The sequence below is a fragment of the Amia ocellicauda genome, chromosome 20 (genome assembly GCF_036373705.1).
Source record: "Amia ocellicauda isolate fAmiCal2 chromosome 20, fAmiCal2.hap1, whole genome shotgun sequence".
Lineage (NCBI taxonomy): Eukaryota > Metazoa > Chordata > Actinopteri > Amiiformes > Amiidae > Amia > Amia ocellicauda.
Genome location: NC_089869.1, coordinates 22,070,780 through 22,088,973, shown reverse-complemented (window position 1 = coordinate 22,088,973; position 18,194 = coordinate 22,070,780). Strand labels below are relative to the sequence as shown.

The 18,194-nt window shown below is 43.5% G+C and overlaps 1 protein-coding gene across 1 annotated transcript in view; it reads left to right on the top strand.

The window, feature by feature from the left end:
- LOC136715871 (inactive carboxypeptidase-like protein X2) overlaps nt 1-18,194 on the top strand; it is a 46,740-nt gene that overhangs the window by 24,832 nt on the left and 3,714 nt on the right. Inside the window, exons 6-13 of the mRNA XM_066693267.1 lie at nt 2,298-2,448; nt 6,813-6,901; nt 9,223-9,346; nt 9,577-9,773; nt 10,740-10,919; nt 12,473-12,770; nt 13,344-13,483; nt 15,009-15,108. Of these exons, the coding sequence (XP_066549364.1) occupies nt 2,298-2,448; nt 6,813-6,901; nt 9,223-9,346; nt 9,577-9,773; nt 10,740-10,919; nt 12,473-12,770; nt 13,344-13,483; nt 15,009-15,108 (1,279 nt within the window). The remainder of the gene's footprint in view (nt 1-2,297; nt 2,449-6,812; nt 6,902-9,222; nt 9,347-9,576; nt 9,774-10,739; nt 10,920-12,472; nt 12,771-13,343; nt 13,484-15,008; nt 15,109-18,194) is intronic.

The following is an 18,194-nucleotide window of genomic DNA, read 5'->3' as shown; positions in this document are numbered from 1 at the left end:
GTGATTCATCTGAGCCCCCGATGGTCCTTATCACACTTGCGGGGGTAGCGAAGATGGGGGGGGGGAGGGTAACACTTGTGAAGTTGTGACTGGGGCGTTCGTCTGCAGCTACCACTGGAGATGTTTGTGTCAAATCAGTGGATACAACTCCCTGGGAAAGTTTTGTGTGTGGGGTTGGTGTTTTAATTTTGTTATTGTGTCTGCTTTTGTCTTTCAGGAGTCTTTTATTATTGTTAATTTGTGTTTTTTCTCTGCAGGGTAGCTTTCAGCTGATTTGTGTCCTTGATTTGTTTGTTTTCATGCATGGGGGAGGGGTAAGAAACAGTAATTTATTAATAAAAGAACAGTTCTGTCTGCTGTGCGATTTTTTTTCTACTTCAAACAGCCTAATCACGCAGTCCGGTCATGTGACTGCATCCCAATGTAGCCGTATGCAAATTTCTCCTCTAAATATTTAGCTGAGGAATTCAATCATTTGTCAAGGGCTTGTTGTCGCCATGGTTTATTTGTATTTGCGTTTATTTTCAGACTAATTAGGATCGAGAATGTACATTCCCCGCGGTCTCGTAATTGCCTTGTTAGCTTCAGAGAAGATTATCAGATTAAGATCTTGTTAGATGCCAATTAAGAGCAAGGTTCATTAACAGTGATCATTAGCAAGCTAAGTGATCTGCAGGATAATTGTTTAGCTATCGATTGAGGATGTGGCTGTGTTGTGGCCGGGCTTGTTTCAGACCCTGAGCAAACTGTGGATTCGAGTTACACACTGCGGCAGCACAACAGCTTCTGGTCCTGACTGTCAGAGCTGTAGTCATGGGGTCTGAGTGGAAATTAGGGCAGTGTGGTGTTTTTGTATGAAGTTAGCCTTGTGCTGCACAACTTTTTTCTTAAACAAATCAAACCTTCACACAGACATTTACATTGACAGGTCTTTGATTGTTACCTATCCATAGCTAAGATGGAATATTACCAAGTTGTGTGTCAGTGATGTGGTAGACTATGAGTTTTGCACATTAATAACTACTTCACAGCCTGGAATATACCAATAGGGCATTAACAGACTGCCATTAAACTCTACAGAAGATTAACACAATTTTAATCAGGAGGCGAGTTGTTCTGTTCTATAATCACTTAATAAATGTCCTAATACACTGTTATTAGATTTGTTATAAAGCAGTTATTAAGTGTACTTTGCAGGAGTAATAAGTTCATTGTTTCAGGAAATGTAGTGATGTTACTGACAAGGAAACTGATCACATGAGCAGAGTGGGAATTTCACCAGGTCCTGAATGTACTGGGTTGGTGAGGGTTGACCACACTACTTGGCATTACCGGCATAGCCACAGATATTCTATCATACCTGAGCACCGGGTAGGGAATTGCCTGGCTAGGGAAGATCCTAATATTTAAATACGAGTATTTACTGCTAAACTATTTCCAGGGGTGAGGATTTTGTCATTAAAAAAAGCTCTGTCCTTCGTCTGTTTGTTTATTTCACCGCCAACTGCCAAATCTCTCCCTGTCCGGGGGGTTGTTTTAATGAGGTTAGCAGTGGCACTTTCTCACACCACCACTCTTCAAGTAACACTTTGTGACTAATTTACTACGTCTAGCTCGGCACGCTGGGTAGTAACGAGACAGATTGGCACAGAATGTACTTTTCCTCGTCTTCCTCTTCCCCTGCTACAGGTTAATAAATCAGTAATTCATGTCATCTCGTTGGAATACTTGCTATGGAAAACACAGTCATTTCAGTTTATTTATTTTTCTTTGAGCCCTGAAGTCAAAATCTAAGCCTCTGATCAGATTACAGAGATATTTCTTTGAAAAGTCGGTCCTCTTTGAAAATGGAAACCTCCTCTCTCTCCCTGACCATCTGTGTTTTATCAAACTCGTCTCAGACTCTCAGGTTATTAACAGCAAAAGCTATGAGGCAACATTAGAGAAAAATGGCAACATGCTGGTGATACGACTGGACAGAGACATCTCTGCGTCTGTCACTCTTTCATAAGCGGAAAACCAGTGGTTCCCAATCCTAGACCTGGGGGCCGATGTCCTGCTAGTTTTTGATATTTCAGTTCCTTAATTGAACTAATAATTGGCCTAATCAGAATTTATTAAGACTTTAACCATTAGAGACGTCAGGTTGAATGTAAGTATTGTTCTGATCACTGAACATGGCTGGTCCTTGGAGTGAGACTTTCAGCTGAGGTTGGTCTGCGGTGACGGGTGGATAGACTGGCTGTGTCTGAATGAATCCCAGTCTCTAAGTATCTGTCTGCTCTGTCTCTCTTCAGATATTCCCTGGGAACCATGAGAAGGAGATCCCCGTGGTCAACGAGTTTCCCATGGCCGTGATTGCCCGCTACATCCGCGTGAACCCACGCTCCTGGTACGAGAACGGCAGCATCTGCATGAGAGTGGAGATCCTGGGCTGCCCGATGCCAGGTAACTGGAAAGAGGAGGCGAGCGCAACATGGGGGAAAGCTGACAGCCGCTCTTACACATCTGATCCGATCGCTGTCAATCCCGTTTGCGTTGATGGATCGCTACTATTATTTGCACTCCACCTCCCCCAACCTCCCCACATGCCATTATACGGCGAGTAATCTCTCATTCACACACAGTTTAATAATGTGATAAAAAGACTTTACCCTGTGGAGACAACAAATTAAAGAATAATTCAATGTGAGTAATTACACCAGGCTGTTGTATGCACTCTCAGAGTGACGCCCTCCCCTTTTCCATGCTGCTAAATACTCTGAAAGGATTGGAGAAAAATCAATAGCAAAATGGATCAATATATCAATGTAAATTTAAATATTTGTGTGTTATTGCTCTTTGCTTGTGGTGAAAGATGTGACAAATTCACATTCATATATTTCATATATTCAGAAATGTGACGTTTGATTGTTTTCAACTGCTTGTCCTGGTCAGGTACAGAAAGTGTCACAAGAATACAGGCAAACAAACGAAGTCCCGATCTGACACTAGTTCTTGTGTTGTTTGTTTGTTTGGTTTTAGGATTATTCCTTGTGTTTTATTTAAACAAATCATCACTTTTATATGAGGTTTGGGATGCTTACCAACATCACAGTGGCTTGTGATATACGATATATGAGACCGTGTGATTGTGATCGATTTAAAATGGTCCTTCCAGAGCACATTCTAAGAAGACTCCATGCTTTTCCTGTGAAACTATGATTATTTGCTGGTCCAATTCAAATGCAAATGTGTGAAATCATGTTTGAAAGCTCCTTTGAAACCGCTTCCATGCACTGCATTAAACTGGTTTACTGTTCGCACACCAACACAACGCCTTTGATGTGAGTCAGGCATCCAGGTGAGTGTTGGTGTCATTACAAAGGTGTTGCTTTACAGTTTTGTTTGGTTTTTAGTATTATTTTTCTCTCACTGGAGCTGAGACTCCGCATCACACTGACACACAGGATTTATAGAAACCTCTTCAAAGTGTTGTTGTCTCATCCAGGGCTGCAATATTAAAACAGTGATAAAACAGGAGTCTGTTAATTCAACAATAATCAGCCTGTGATCGACTTTCACATGGTGTGAAAGAAGCCTGTCTTGGTTTTAAAGATGTGTGAGACTACCTTCCCACTGACTGAAAGCTCAGTTCTGCTTTCTTTTTCTTTAAAAGGCAGTAGGTGAAAACTCACCTGAGTACGAACGCTGACATCAGTTTTCCTCTGTCCTCACATTTACTAGACTGAGCCAAATGAGAAACGTGTTTTCTGTCTCACCTCTCCAAATCCAAGCGCACATTTGGCATTGGTCCTTTGAAGGATACTGGCCCCATACAAATAAAATAAATCAGATGGATTTTGAGCTACCAGAGAGACGAGGACCCCCACATCAAACGACGCCTCACACATTCAGGCAACTAAGTGATCGCCTTCATCTGTGTTCGGTGTAGGATAGCAGCCCCCTGCGCTGCTCCCGGAGAGCCCCAATCCACCTTGTTTTATAGACCACCCCTAAATCACCAGTCTGTATTGGTTGGGGACATTAGTTATCGATTCAGTAAGCAAGTCCCTTTTTCAAAGTGTGATAAGTATGGTGTTTAGATGTTGTTTCTCCCAATGATCTCAACACTTTATTTGATTGGTCAGATGCTGAACCATGTGACCTAAGTCCTTTGCCTTTTAATGAACATACACACCATTTATTAGCTTATCTTACCAGTTAACACAGTAAAAACCTCAATATAGGTGGTATTTTCTCTTTCTACAGCAAACTACAAATTGTGTATGTTGCATCTAATATGAGCAGAAATATTAGTCAACGTTAAATTGCAAGGGCTGGAAAGACTGGGTAATGACAGCATGACCTTTATTTCATTGTGGTGATGATTTTAAATCTCAGTTTAGCTGTGCAGTGGTGATGGCTTCTGTTCAGTTTGTAATTCAGTTGGTGATGGAGACAGCGCATGCCTAATACCTGTGCCGAGAGGATAAACCAATTATAGAGTAAAAAAAAAACATGTACAAGGAAAAAGCATGTCTGGATGCTGCCTGTTTTAAACTGCTCTTTACATCACAGGCTTGGATATTTGACAACTGTGGTGCGTGTGTGTGAAGCAGATAGGGACTTCAGAAGTGGGCTCTGCATTGTGTAGCGCTGATGGTCTGACGGCGCATTAGAGAACTAATTCTGTATCTTGTAGAGGTTCACATCCTCTTCAGCACGTGGAGAAGAATCGCAGAGGGCAGTTTTTTATGCCTTTGAGTGATTATGTAATCCAAAGGGGGATTTTTGGCCAAAGGTGTCTTCCGAGCCCCGGCAAATTATTAGCCAAGCTCTGCTCCTGAGCTCCTCTCAACCCGAGAACTGTTATTATTTTCTGAGAGTGATTTATTGTAATGTTTTTCGGTGTGTGACTCTGCTATTATAGTGGCATCAAGGTAGATAAACTCTTAGACCCTTGAATCCAAACAAGTCACTTCTGGGAGAGGATGGGTGATAAGTCATCCAATCCGTCCTGACAGGCTTCTGAGAGATCACAATTACACTGTAATAGCTTTCCGAGGGCCTCTCCGGCCGGGACAGACCTCGCCGGGTGCTGCTGTTTAAATCACATAGCTTCTTTCCATCGTCTCTTCCTCTGAAGGCCGGGAAATTAAATACAGCTGTCTGAAGGGGCGGGGCGGGGGGGGGTTCCACAGATTTATACAAGAATATGAAATGCGTTTTGTTTGGCTGTTGTGTTTCCTTTTAAACATTTTGTTTGGTAATGCATCACAACAAACAAACCATGTTATGTAATCAAACTATCAAAGAAGTCCTACACATACAGCATCATGCAGAGATAGCAAAACAACTGCCCTTATGTACAGTACTAGCAATTGTCTGGCTTACATTATAGCACTGTACTTTATGCGTCATTGTTTTCGGGGGAGGGTGTTCACAAAGCTCATCGTCTGAATGATTTTCTCAGATGTCTTTGGCCCAGGCTGGTGTTTTTACTCATGTGATCCTTCCTATTGTGCCGGGTAGAGAATGCAACTTTGATCTGCGTTTAGCTGTTCCCGAGGGGAGGAAGAAGAAAATGGATGTATCGATAAGCTTGTCCAATGTAAACGATTCTTAACTATGAACAAATGCACAGGATGTGAATCTGACCGCTGGTTCTTCCCAGGGTTATATGGTTAATGCGATGCAGTTTGCTCCCGTGTGCATCTGTGAATCGGTCTCAATTAATGTCGCTGTTTCAGCCCGTTTTGTTGTCGTTGGAGCCTCTGAAATGACAGGCACTTGTTCAACGCACATTAACAGGAAATGATTGAGCCGTGCTTAATCGTCTGGGAATCCTGAGGAGTACATAAAGCTCTTCCATAGTCTATTGATAGTTATATGAGCTCTTTAAAGCTTTCATTGATTATTCAGGGAAAATTCAATGCGAACATGTATGTGAAGCTTTCTGTTGCATTTCACATCACTATTAACCCTCAATAATAACCACTTATTTGCTTCACTTGTAAGGATAAGCAGAAATGTGGTGTTACACACTGAAATTCATGTTGGTCAACCCAATTCATGTACGCCAACCTCTTGATTGAACTGGATTTGTACCGATGCAATTCGAACGAAGATTACTTTTCCTTCAGCAATTCTCTAGTCTTACCTAAATGTCACAATTTAACATTTCTGTCACAATTACCCTGAGTGCCGTATTCAGAGTGGGATGATTAATTGGAGCTTCATGTTCGCACTTGGTGCAAAGCCGGTGTGAGGCGTCTGTGAGGTTTAGTCAGCTTTAATAAAGGGAGAGGGAGCAAAATAAACACAAAGCCCTCTTGAAGTGAATGACAAGGACATTTTGTGCTTAAAGCTATTTTTGCATGAGCAAACCTGCCAGTTTTTGTGTACTCCGATTGTTAGGTCTCCTCCTTAGGCCACAGGAACGTTGTTTCACATAATACCTGGAATCTTTACTTGTGTGTCTTCTTCTGTTCTTTGAATCCAGATCAATTGTTGGTAACCCCTTCGTTGTGGAAAGGGGGCTGCAGGAGGTCCTTATGCCTGAATGGGACCAACTTCCACAACTTCCACATCAGCTTTGTAAAATCCCTTTAACTTCCAGTCTAGTTACCTCCATTTTCCCCAAGAAAGCAGTGAATCTGCCGTATAAATACAATCAACACAACATGACCGCTCCGTCGGAAACATCTAAAAACTGAAAATAGAACTATTTTATCATGTGTTTCTTTTTAAACTTCGTGTCTTTGTTCTTTGCAAGATCTGAAGAGAAAAACAACTGAGCAAAACCCTGTTTCAATTTGATGTTTCCGTAGACCCCAATAATTACTACCACAGGAGGAATGAGATCACGACCACAGACAACCTGGACTTCAAACACCACAGCTACAAAGAGATGAGACAGGTATGTGCGTGGCTGCTGAGCCACACCTGGCCGGAAGCACGCCCGGACACACGTGACCTTAAAGAGTAACGACACGGGGGCGTTGATGTAAGACAAGCATTTGTCCAAGACATGGTAGAGTGTGTGGGAGAGGGCTGTCACTGTTGTGTAACTGTTCTCTTCTCAGGCCTTATTGCATTGTGTCTCGGACCTCCACTGGCACAACCTCTTCAGTCTTCTGCTTTGTTGAAGGACAGTTAAATAAAACAGAAAGACGGTGAGGTCAATAATATAAATGGTGCACCTGGCCCCATTTCATAACAGAGGATGAAGTAGTGAGCACCTAAAAAAACTTAAGGTGTTAAATGATTAATAGATTTTCTCACTCAGACAGACCTGGCAGACCTGTATGTACACATTTCTTGCAAATTTCTAGTTTGAGGAATTAGCCACACCAGGTATTTGTGTGTGTGTTTGCGTTATTATTATTATTTTATTGTACTGGTGGAATCCTAAAATCTGCCATGGCCTTGAATCGTGGGTGTCGACACTTCAGCACCACGGACAGTTCTTAGCAGACACTTCTGTATCTCAGTAGAGAGAGACCTCTCGCCAGGCGGCCATGTTGTTTGGAGGTTCTCCAAATGTCCAAACGAGTCGCGATTGCTTACACAGGTTGAGGGGAAGTCAGTCTGTGTCCCTATTAAAGTGTCTGTAGCCCCCCACTTCCCTGAGAAGCTGCACTTGCTCTCCACAGCCCGACACGTGTTCTACCTTCCTATTGTTGTCGTTTCCCAGTCTGTGGCGCTGTTCCTCTCACACTTGCGCCCACGCCACTCGATGCTCTTCTGTTTGGATAAGTGAATCTTCCCTTTTTCATATGTATATATATCTATCTCTGTACTCACAGCGTGCACCACCTACCCACTCGCAAACTCCACAGAGACGGACCCCGATCTGAAAATAATTATCCTCCCTGAAAATGCTTATGTGCATAACTTGTAGCTTTGGACTTTTCCCTAAACAAACCGCTCTGTGTTTTAATTTCCAGGAGACTTCTGGATCCTTCCTGGGTCGTTACCAATGTCTCTGTCGGTTTTAATTTGAGGCTGACATTGTTTTTGGCAGCACTTGGAAAGTCTAAATGAAAACAAATAAAAAACAAGAGTGTTGGCCATTTATCCACCGCAGGCTGATGCCCAAAGAATATATAACTGCGTTAGACCAACAACAGTCGCCCTCCTGTCCCTGCGTTGGGTTGTGTAGCGTTGCTGTTGCTTCGACAATCCTCCCACAGAACAGACTCTCACCGCGGGCTCAAATGCGATTTCGATAATCTATCACATGTGGCGTCGGAGATCCGGGCTTTGGCATTCAGGAACAGGATTTGGCTTTGGATATATGTATATTTTATAAAAATATTATTGTTTTATTTTTATATTTCATACCATGTATTAACCACACACTTCTGGGGAAAAATAGACTTTTGTGATTTTTCCTGGCCAGTTAGAAGCGATAGATTGTACGTTTTACTATGAATTCTGAGTTTCATTAACAAAACCAGATGTGTTGTGTGAAAGTGAATATAATTAAAATTCCAAAATGAATTAATTAAAATCCCATATATATGTTATGATTAAGGATGAAAATCTTGTATTTCCCCATTGTTCTTAAATCGTATTCATACTTCCTGTTGACATAAACTGTGAGACTGGGCTTCTGTCACCCCAAGGGTCAAAATGAATAAGAAAATTAAATAATTAATGATACTGTGGAAACTCTGATTCTGGCTGCTACTTGCACCCAGTAATTGATAACATATTTCCATTGGAATGACTCCGCCGGCCTCCGACAAACAGGAAGTGGCCATCGAGTATCATGTCTGGAATTCGAGACTGGGGACGATGTTTATCTGGACCATATCTGTATGTTTTTGTTTAAAGCCCTTGACTTTGGATATCGGTCAGTTCTCCCTGTATACACACCATCCAACGCCACTGTTTTAACAGCCTGTATCATCAGAGTAGACATCCGCATCATTAAAACCATAATGCAGACAGCACAAAAGAGAGACTGAAGACAAAACACGTAAACTTATTAAAACTTCTTACAGAAGAGGACAGTAGAATGGGCAGATTTGGATACATACAGGTTCTTCTGTATCAGGACAATGTGAAGCATAAAAGGTATCTTTAAATGATGTGTCTGTGATACCTTAAAACCACACATCTAATGAACTCCTATTGGGTCCATCATCCACTGCTGATGATGTAATATCATTTAACCACTAAATAAACTGTCCCACCTGATGTGGATTGCTTTTTGTTCCTGTCCCCCCACAGCTGATGAAAGTGGTAAACGAAATGTGTCCCAACATCACAAGAATTTACAACATCGGCAAAAGCCACAACGGGCTGAAGCTGTACGCCATCGAGATCTCGGACCGCCCCGGGGAGCACGAGCTGGGTGAGAGAAACCAGTCACAACCGGAATGAGTCACAATGAGTGTTACGCAGCTGTGTGTCACATGTCGATAGACTTCAGGGCCAAATAGGACATAAACCTTGTAAACATCCTCATATATTCTGCAGTATATGGCTGCAGTAGTTGAGTGCTGTGTGTGGCTGCAGTAGCTGTGAGTTGTGTAGCTGTACCTGTAGCCGTGCTCGTGTAACGGGTCCGGTCCGTGTCCCCAGGCGAGCCGGAGTTCCGCTACACGGCGGGCTCCCATGGAAACGAAGTCCTGGGCCGGGAGCTGCTGCTGCTGCTGATGCAGTTCATGTGCCAGGAGTACCTGTCCGGCAACCCGCGGGTCACACGCCTGGTGGAGGAGACGCGCATTCACCTGCTGCCCTCGGTCAACCCGGACGGCTATGAGAAGGCCTTCGAAGTGGTGGGTCTGACCCGACATGAGTTTATTCTCCAACGATGTTTCAGGAGCAGAGATTTCTGCTCCTGAAACATCGTTGGAGAATAAACTCCTGGGAAACGGGCAGCTGTGCATTATGCCCTGTGTCAATGGAGAGGGAAAGACATTCAATACACTGTTAATAAGATACTTGCAATGGGAAACAAGGTATTATTTTTTGTGAATAAAGGAACTTTGTTGTGACTTACTAGAGATTTATGAACAGGAAGTTTGTGTGTCTTCAGAAGTTGTCTGTAGCTTTCATGAGATCAAGATGTTTATCATTTCCTTGCCTCATTCTATATATATATATATATATATATATATATATATATATATATATATATATATATATATATATATATATATAATATATAAAGCAAATGCTGCATATGAATTTGTTGTTAATTATGTTTGTTTCCTCAGTGCAGTAACAGAGAAAATAGTGAATATTAATATAGTAATATTGGTAATGGCTGTGTGAAGTGAAAGATGCTCTCCTCTCCCTATTCTGCACATTATTGAACAATATCTGCCACAGCAGGGGGCTGACAACACAGCTCTATAGCAGCTGAGATAAACGAGCAGGAATTTCATTTACTACAGCACGGGGCTGCTGGGACACCTTTCACAGAATCCTGTCTTGTGTTTGTGGAAACAGGCCTGGCTAATTATCTCCAGTACAGCATTGCACCTCGCCCTGGTCTCTCTGCCCCCCGCAGAGGACCTGCTAATTAGGCAGACATTGAGTGGAAAAACTTCTACTTCTACATTTTTATAACTCTTTAAAAAGACTTTGTGTCCAGCATCTTGACACTGAAGACCAGAGAGATGGGGATTTGTGGGGAAAGGCTTGCCTGATAACTGCAACGAAAAATTGCAGAATGACTTCTCTTTGAGCGGACGATGTACAATAATAATAAAGAGTGTCTGTGACGGGCTCTCCCTCAGGGCTCGGAGCTGGGGGGATGGTCGGTGGGTCGGTGGAGTCTGGACGGCCTGGACATCCATCACAACTTCCCAGACCTCAACTCCATCCTGTGGGAGGCGGAAAACCGGAAGTGGGTCCCAAGGAAAGTGCCCAACCACCACGTGCCCATCCCAGAGTGGTACCTGTCGGACAACGCCACCGTGAGTCGGAGATGGATTCGCTAATTGAATGGTCACCAATTCGTTGTAGAGTCAGAAAAGAGATTGTAGGGCATAACCTCTCATGGATAAGCACTATCTCATTAATTTACTCTGTTAAAGTCACTCTCGAGAGCTGAGAGATTAAACAAGTGGCACTTGTGCGGTGTGTCTCAATTAGAGTCAGACGTGCTCTCATAAGTGTGCTTTTAAAAGGAAATACACTTTTTTCTGAGCAGCCCTGAGTAAAAATCAATGTTACAGCAAGAGCTGTGGGAGGAAATAGTGACTGTCCAAACTCTATAATAATAATAATAATAATAATAATAATAATAATAATCATAATCATAATCATAATAATAATGATCTTGCAGAAGAACAAGACTGCATGTTCTTGCTTGTAGACTAATTATAGATTCGAGGACTTGTTTCCAGCTCTATCTATATATAGTGCAAATGATTACTATTTTCCTAAAATCGTTCTGTTAGAAACAACCCTTTTCTCTGGAGCGTATTTCTGTGTGCTTTACTGAGAGCAGGTAGTGACTCAACCCTTTCTAAAATAGCAACACAGCTGCAGCTGAAAAAAAAAAGGCATTTAAATAAATTTTTCCCCTCTTTATTGGGTCATTTTCCCCTGGCAGTGTTTTGATCACCAAATATGCTCAATAAGACGTGAAAATTATATTAATTGTCTTCAATATTGGTTACTACAATAACAAGGGCCTTTATTGAAGCATTAAAAGCTTTTTAACATTGCGGCCTCGGGTAAAGTGCAACGTCAAGTCACATTTCTGGCAACAAACACAGGGAGCTAGGAAATCAAAAGTAGTATCAAGGAGTTATTTTATCTGTAGCTTCAGTGCTTGTTTTCTTCTCTGTAACGTTTGATTTTTTTAACCCAGTTTTCGTGAATCAGGCTCAAAGCGTCGCAGGCTGCTGTTCTGGGTTTTGTTTCCTCTAATCAAAGCCGTCGTGGTCTTTTCATATCCTTCCTTGTTTTGTTTTTAATCAGTGCCTGGGTTGTCTCTGAGGCAGCCGGGTGAGATCAGGCACACTTTCATGTGCTCTGCTGTTTTTCCAGTGGCACGCTTCTCGGTGGCTGGGTCCTGTCACCTCAGATGCCAGGGCTGAGAGTTGATTAATGTCCTTCTGGAGAGGCGTCTTGTTAAAAAACATGGGGCCGTCACACCGACTTCAGCGCAGCATCTTCTGCTATTGTGTTGTCTATCTACAGGAAGGAGCTTTTTTAATTGTTATCTCCACCGACTCTTCAGTCTGGAAACACATGCAAGTGACCATTAGTTACTGTAGATTACATTTAATTCATACAGTTACGCCATTCCTCTCGGGAGAGTCTTTTCAGCAATAGGCAATGTCACAGTTTCCCCTCTGAAACAAGTTTTCCATTTGTGTCTGATTCCACTGTGCCAACTACCCTTACAAAACCTGAGGAGATTTCAGCATGGTTTCTGTGTAGATGTCAGGGCTTAGCCATGTCCATGTCAGCTGTTGTGAAGTCTGACTGAGCCTGTACCCTCTCTCCCGCCCTGCAGGTGGCGATGGAGACCCGCGCAGTGATCTCCTGGATGGAGAAGATCCCCTTTGTGCTGGGCGGGAACCTGCAGGGCGGGGAGCTGGTGGTGACCTTCCCCTACGACATGACACGCTCGCAGTGGAAGATGCAGGAGCAGACGCCCACGCCGGACGACCACGTCTTCCGCTGGCTGGCCTTCTCCTACGCCTCCACGCACCGCCTGATGACTGACGCCAGCCGGCGCGTCTGCCACACACAGGACTTCGCCAAGGAGGACGGCACCATTAACGGGGCGTCCTGGCACACGGCTGCCGGGAGTGAGTGCCCCCTCTCTGCGCTGTTGTTGTTGTTTGTTTTTATTGTTATTGTGATCACGTATTGTGGTCAAAACCCATGAATATCTTGCATAGTTCTTCTGGTCGATGCCTTTCATGATTTTGAAGACTTGGATCAAGTCCCCACGTAGTCTCCTCTGTTCCAGGGTGAAAAGGTTCAGGTCCTCAGTCTCTCAGTAGGACATTCCCTTCAGACCTGGAATAAGTCTGGTTGCTCTCCTCTGAACTGCCTCTAGAGCAGCGATATCTTTCTTGAAGTGTGGAGCCCAGAACTGTCCACAGTATCCAGATGAGCTCTAACTAGTGCATTGTACAGTCTGAACATCACTGCCCTTGTTCTCAATTCTACACTTTTGACAATATACCCTAACACTCTGTTTGCCTTTTTTATTGCTTCCCCACATTGTTTGGATGGAGAAAGTGAGGAGTCCACATAGACTCCCACATCCTTCTCATGTGTTACTTCCAGTTCTTCTTCTCTCAGAAGAGGCCTCCTGCGCTTGTGTATTTAATGTTGGAAACCTGGCCAATGGACCGACACTTCTGTTTTCACAGGTATGAACGATTTCAGCTACCTGCACAGCAACTGCTTCGAGCTGTCGATGTACGTGGGCTGCGACAAGTTCCCCCACGAGAGTGAGCTGCCGGAGGAGTGGGAGAACAACCGCGAGTCTCTGCTCGTGTTCATGGAGCAGGTAGACACCGAAATGGGCCGATCCTCGGGCGGCAGGGGCAGAAATCTGCTCAAATGCACAATAAATACATACACGGAGTCTGAAAACATACAGGCCAAGAGCATATTATAGTCCGAAAGGAAAAACTGAATTCACTCTCTGTTGTTGTCCTCTGTGAAGGAGACTATTGCTGTACTCCGTAAGAAAGCTAACAAACCAGTAATAGAGACATTATGTTGATATTGATTAATTTATTTATTTTTCCTCTTCAGTTAATGTAGCCACAGACACCAGTCACCCCACGTCCACCTTTCTTGAATTCATGCATAACTTGAGTTTTCGGCCTCGAGGCTCATTGGACTTTGTTTCACAGTGAAGAATGAGGAGAGAGAAACTGGCTTCACTGGCCCTAAACAGACGAATGTATATCTTATCTGAACAACAAATGCACAAACAGTCAGGAACAATTAGAGATTCAAGGCAGAAATGGAGCACAGAATGTGTTATAGGCAAAGAGCAGCCTCTCCAGGAGATGGGGGGGGTGTCTTAATTGGGGAGACGGAAACGGCCCAGAGAGAAGCGGAAGTCTTCAAAAAGGCCAGGTGACTCCGACTGTGTCCCTGACAATCCCGACGAATACAACGATGAAAGGCACGTTTCCAAATTGTGCTGTTTAACAAATGTATTGGCTGCTGGCACTCGAAATGCATTATTAAAGATCCATAGAAATGGTTAATCAGAATCGCGTGTGACCAGCTCTCTCGATCAGAGGCTCTTTCTGAGACTCGAAAGCCTGACAGCCGTCTCATGGAAGATGTTGCCACCGCCCCGGACTCTGGGGAATTGGGTTCAGTTCAGGCGAGCAGCTAAAAAGAAATAAACTATAAAAGAAATAACACACTTCCATCTCAGCTCTGCACTGCTTTGTGGCTTTGTTCCTCCACAGCGTTTATCTGTGATCACACCATTCTGCCTCATTCTAGAACGCACGATTATCGACGCCAGTGCTGCCGATGCGGCAAATAATCTCTACGACCGAATCAGAGGATCGATCGTGTCATCGCAGCTGACAGAGAGAGAGAACTGCTGTCACTCGAGCTCACCCGGGGAGACTCAAATCTAGGGGCTGGTTGTTATAGACTACAGATTGTGATTACAATGTGGAAATTATATTTGTATATATACATATGCATAGATTAAACCTAATTTTATATCAGTACATGTTAATTAAGGTGCTAAAGATTTACTAAGGAGCTATATGACAAGTGCTTCTAATAATAAAAAACAAACAAACATGCGCAACAGGAATGAGGAGAAATCACCAGTTACACTCATCAAGCTGAGGCTTTAACGGCCAGCAGGTGATCATTTGAGGCGTTAAATTGTATTGATTTGACCGGAGGAGAATGAAAGTATTGATCGGTCGGCAGTGTACCAGCACAGTCCTGCTTGACATGACTTCACCCCTCCTTCATCGGCCTCACAGATGACTGGTCTGATCCGGCGCGTCTCCTCCCTGCTGTTGACCGACGTCTTTATTCTGCAGGTCCACCGAGGGATCAAGGGCGTGGTGCGAGACATGCAAGGCAGAGGCATCGCCAACGCCCTCATATCGGTGGAGGGAATCAACCACGACATCCAGACAGGTCAGGCCAGAGACCGCAGCCCTCGTTGCGAACGTGCTTTTGCCTTCTGTGTGGCCGTGCTGGAGATACTTAGCAATTCTGACAGTGGATATTGAAATCAGCTGTTAGTATAGCGTCTACTTTTTAAACCTAAGAAACTGTGATTCTCTTTTCAAATGAAACCAGAAAATGTGTCCTTGATCAATAAATAACTTTTCTACAAAGGGAATACATTAAGGATATTTTAATGGCAGTAATTTAGAAGAATTGCTGAAGTAGACAGTTTTGCAAACAGCTGTTCACAGGTGAAGGACAACCTGCTACATTATTTGTATCACTATTATATATTTCTTCACAGACACCCTTATCCAGGGCAACTGTTACAATATGTCCCATTGTTATTACATACAATGACACTTTTACACAGCTGGGTTTGTACTGGGGCAGGTACAGTGCTTTGAAGGGGCTGCAAAAGCCAGCCCTACCATGTACCTACCTACATCTTCTTCTCCAAGATAATCTGTTTGATCCCTTGTTTATCCCTCTGAGCCCGCTTCCTGTGGATTTCAGGGAGTGCAGATAGCCTCTCATCCTGTAGAAATGAACCAGCTCTCACTGGAGGCTGTGGGTTAAGTGTACAGAATGAGACTTTAAGGGCTGCAGACTCTGACTGGTTTGTCAATCAGTTCATTGGCTCCCTTACCTGAAGAAAATACTGAGGATAACAAACCCGAGAGACAGGAGAGGGTGTTAATTCTTCTGCAGTGTGGTTTTGGAGTCGCTGTTACCTTGATTACTGGAAGAGCTGCCCTTCAGCTCGTCAAACCACATGTCCCTGTTTAACTGCTCCTGGATGTGCCGTTACTGTTCGAAATCCATTTAAAATACGTGCTGTAGCCCAGGGGAATGTGCCGTGCTGTAACTAGCACCAGACAAGCTGTAAACCTAGACAAAAAAGAGCTCCACTGTGCAGCACATCCTTCTTGTTGACCTGGACAGTATGAATCGTCCAGCCCATCAGCTGGTCCTCATACTTCCCTCTCTGCTTCGCTCCCTCACCCCGTCTCTCCAGGACGCATTTAGTCAACACACACCCGTTTATAAGACTCACACTCCGACATGCCCAAAACATTCCCGACGTGCTGCCAGAGATAAACCCTCTGCCAATAGGTCTGATGCAGGTGCTTCTCATTTATTTCCCCCTGGCAAGTCACAGATAAGCGCAGAGGGTCGGATCTCACAAGAAAACTGTATATTTGCAGTAATAACCTGTCCTGCTTCGGGCCTAGAAAACGGTGAAGTGTCATTTAATCTTAATCCCCAGCGGATGAGTCACACACGTGTCTCAGGGCGAGGCGACGCTCTCCCGGTGTGAAACAATGAGCGCTCAGCCGCCCCGAGTAAATGGCCTGCGATCGCTGTCGAAGGCTTCAATTACATTTGCAAATGGAGGACGTCCGTGTCGCGCAGCTGTATCTTTTTGCAATTTCGCGAACTTGATTGGATTTCCTCCTGAACAGTGACTCATAAAGCCGGTTCAGAGACGGATCCCGCACTTGTTTTTTTTTAATTGAACCCCGGGGCCGATGGAGTGGGCTTATTTTAATGAGTTTGACCTTTGGCGTCAGCAGCGTAAATAACGAGATTAAACGGCCACTAAACAAAAGCGCGTTCCGTGCCGCTTAATTGTCTCCATTTGAAATGTGTCAGGAGGTTTGTTCACCAGAGTCAATTTTATTTATCAATATAGCAGTGAATTGCTTTTCTTTCTTCTCTCTCTTTGTTTTTTCGGTGCCTCCGTCCGCTGTGGTTTTATCTCTAATTGAAAACCACTCTAATTATGTTTAAGCCCCACATTCAATTAGCCACCTGAGAATGACGTGCCGTGATATGAAATGCTGGTGCTGAAGAGAGGAGATGTTGTCAGAGTATAGAGGAACCAAACTCTCATTTCTGTGTACAGCTCAGTGCAAATAATCTGCATAAACGCTCCTGAACTCCTACTACTATTAAATATACATCTGTGATTCGGTTTTAAGTGTGACTATAGAGGAAGAACCCATTCAGTCAGCCTCCTGTGACTCTGATTCATGCCGATAGTTTCAAGCTAGCCTTCAGATGCCTAAACATAACACTATAAATGCTCTCATCACTAGATAGATCCAACGAGCGAATGGCAGAGATTGACAAGCCAAACGGGACAAGAAGGGATATTGAAAAGCAAACTGCTCTCTGCCCTGTTTGTGAATCTATACTTCCTTTGATCTCTGAAATAAATGCTGTGCCACGGAGAGATAAATCAATCCTCTCTCCTATTGCTGGGTTTCCCTCCTGTCTTCTGGGAGGCTTTACCCTATGACTTTGTTTTAACCGTCATCAAACTGACAAGAGGCATGAATAAATACAATCCATCGATGACTAAAATAAGCGATCGCAGGTTCCCAGATGGGACTCTGAACTCGGAGCCAACCTACGCCTGGCGTCACCGCGGCTTGGAGGACGGTTATCCGCAGGTTTTATCCTCCAATCTCTGCCCACACTGCGCTTTTCTTACACTGACTGAGGCAGGTACATCTCAGCGTGGCACTGTTCTGTGTTATTTTTAAAACTCCCCTCTCTCTATATATATAAAGTACATTTATCTTATTGAAAAGACACAGTTCTGGATCACTTTTCTCATTTCTCATTTCTCTCTTCTTTCCTCTTTACTCTTCCCTTTTCTTTATTTTTTTCATCCCAAGATGTTTTTATTCACTTTAAACCAGCTGTTTATGTGTTCGCTTGTTGACTTTCAATACATCGATGGCATTTGGAGTAAACCTGTATTATTTAATAATGATTGTCATGGCGTTTGTGTGAGATGATGAGACCTAAGTAGTTTAAAGCCTCAAGATATTTGAACTGAAACTGATCCCATGTTATATCTGCAGATTTGTGGATCATATGTAACTAAAAACACAGGTTTTGTAAACAAATTATGTACAGTGAGGGAAAAAAGTATTTGATCCCCTGCTGATTTTGTACGTTTGCCCACTGACAAAGAAATGATCAGTCTATCATTTTAATGGTAGGTGTATTTTAACAGTGAGAGACAGAATAACAACAAA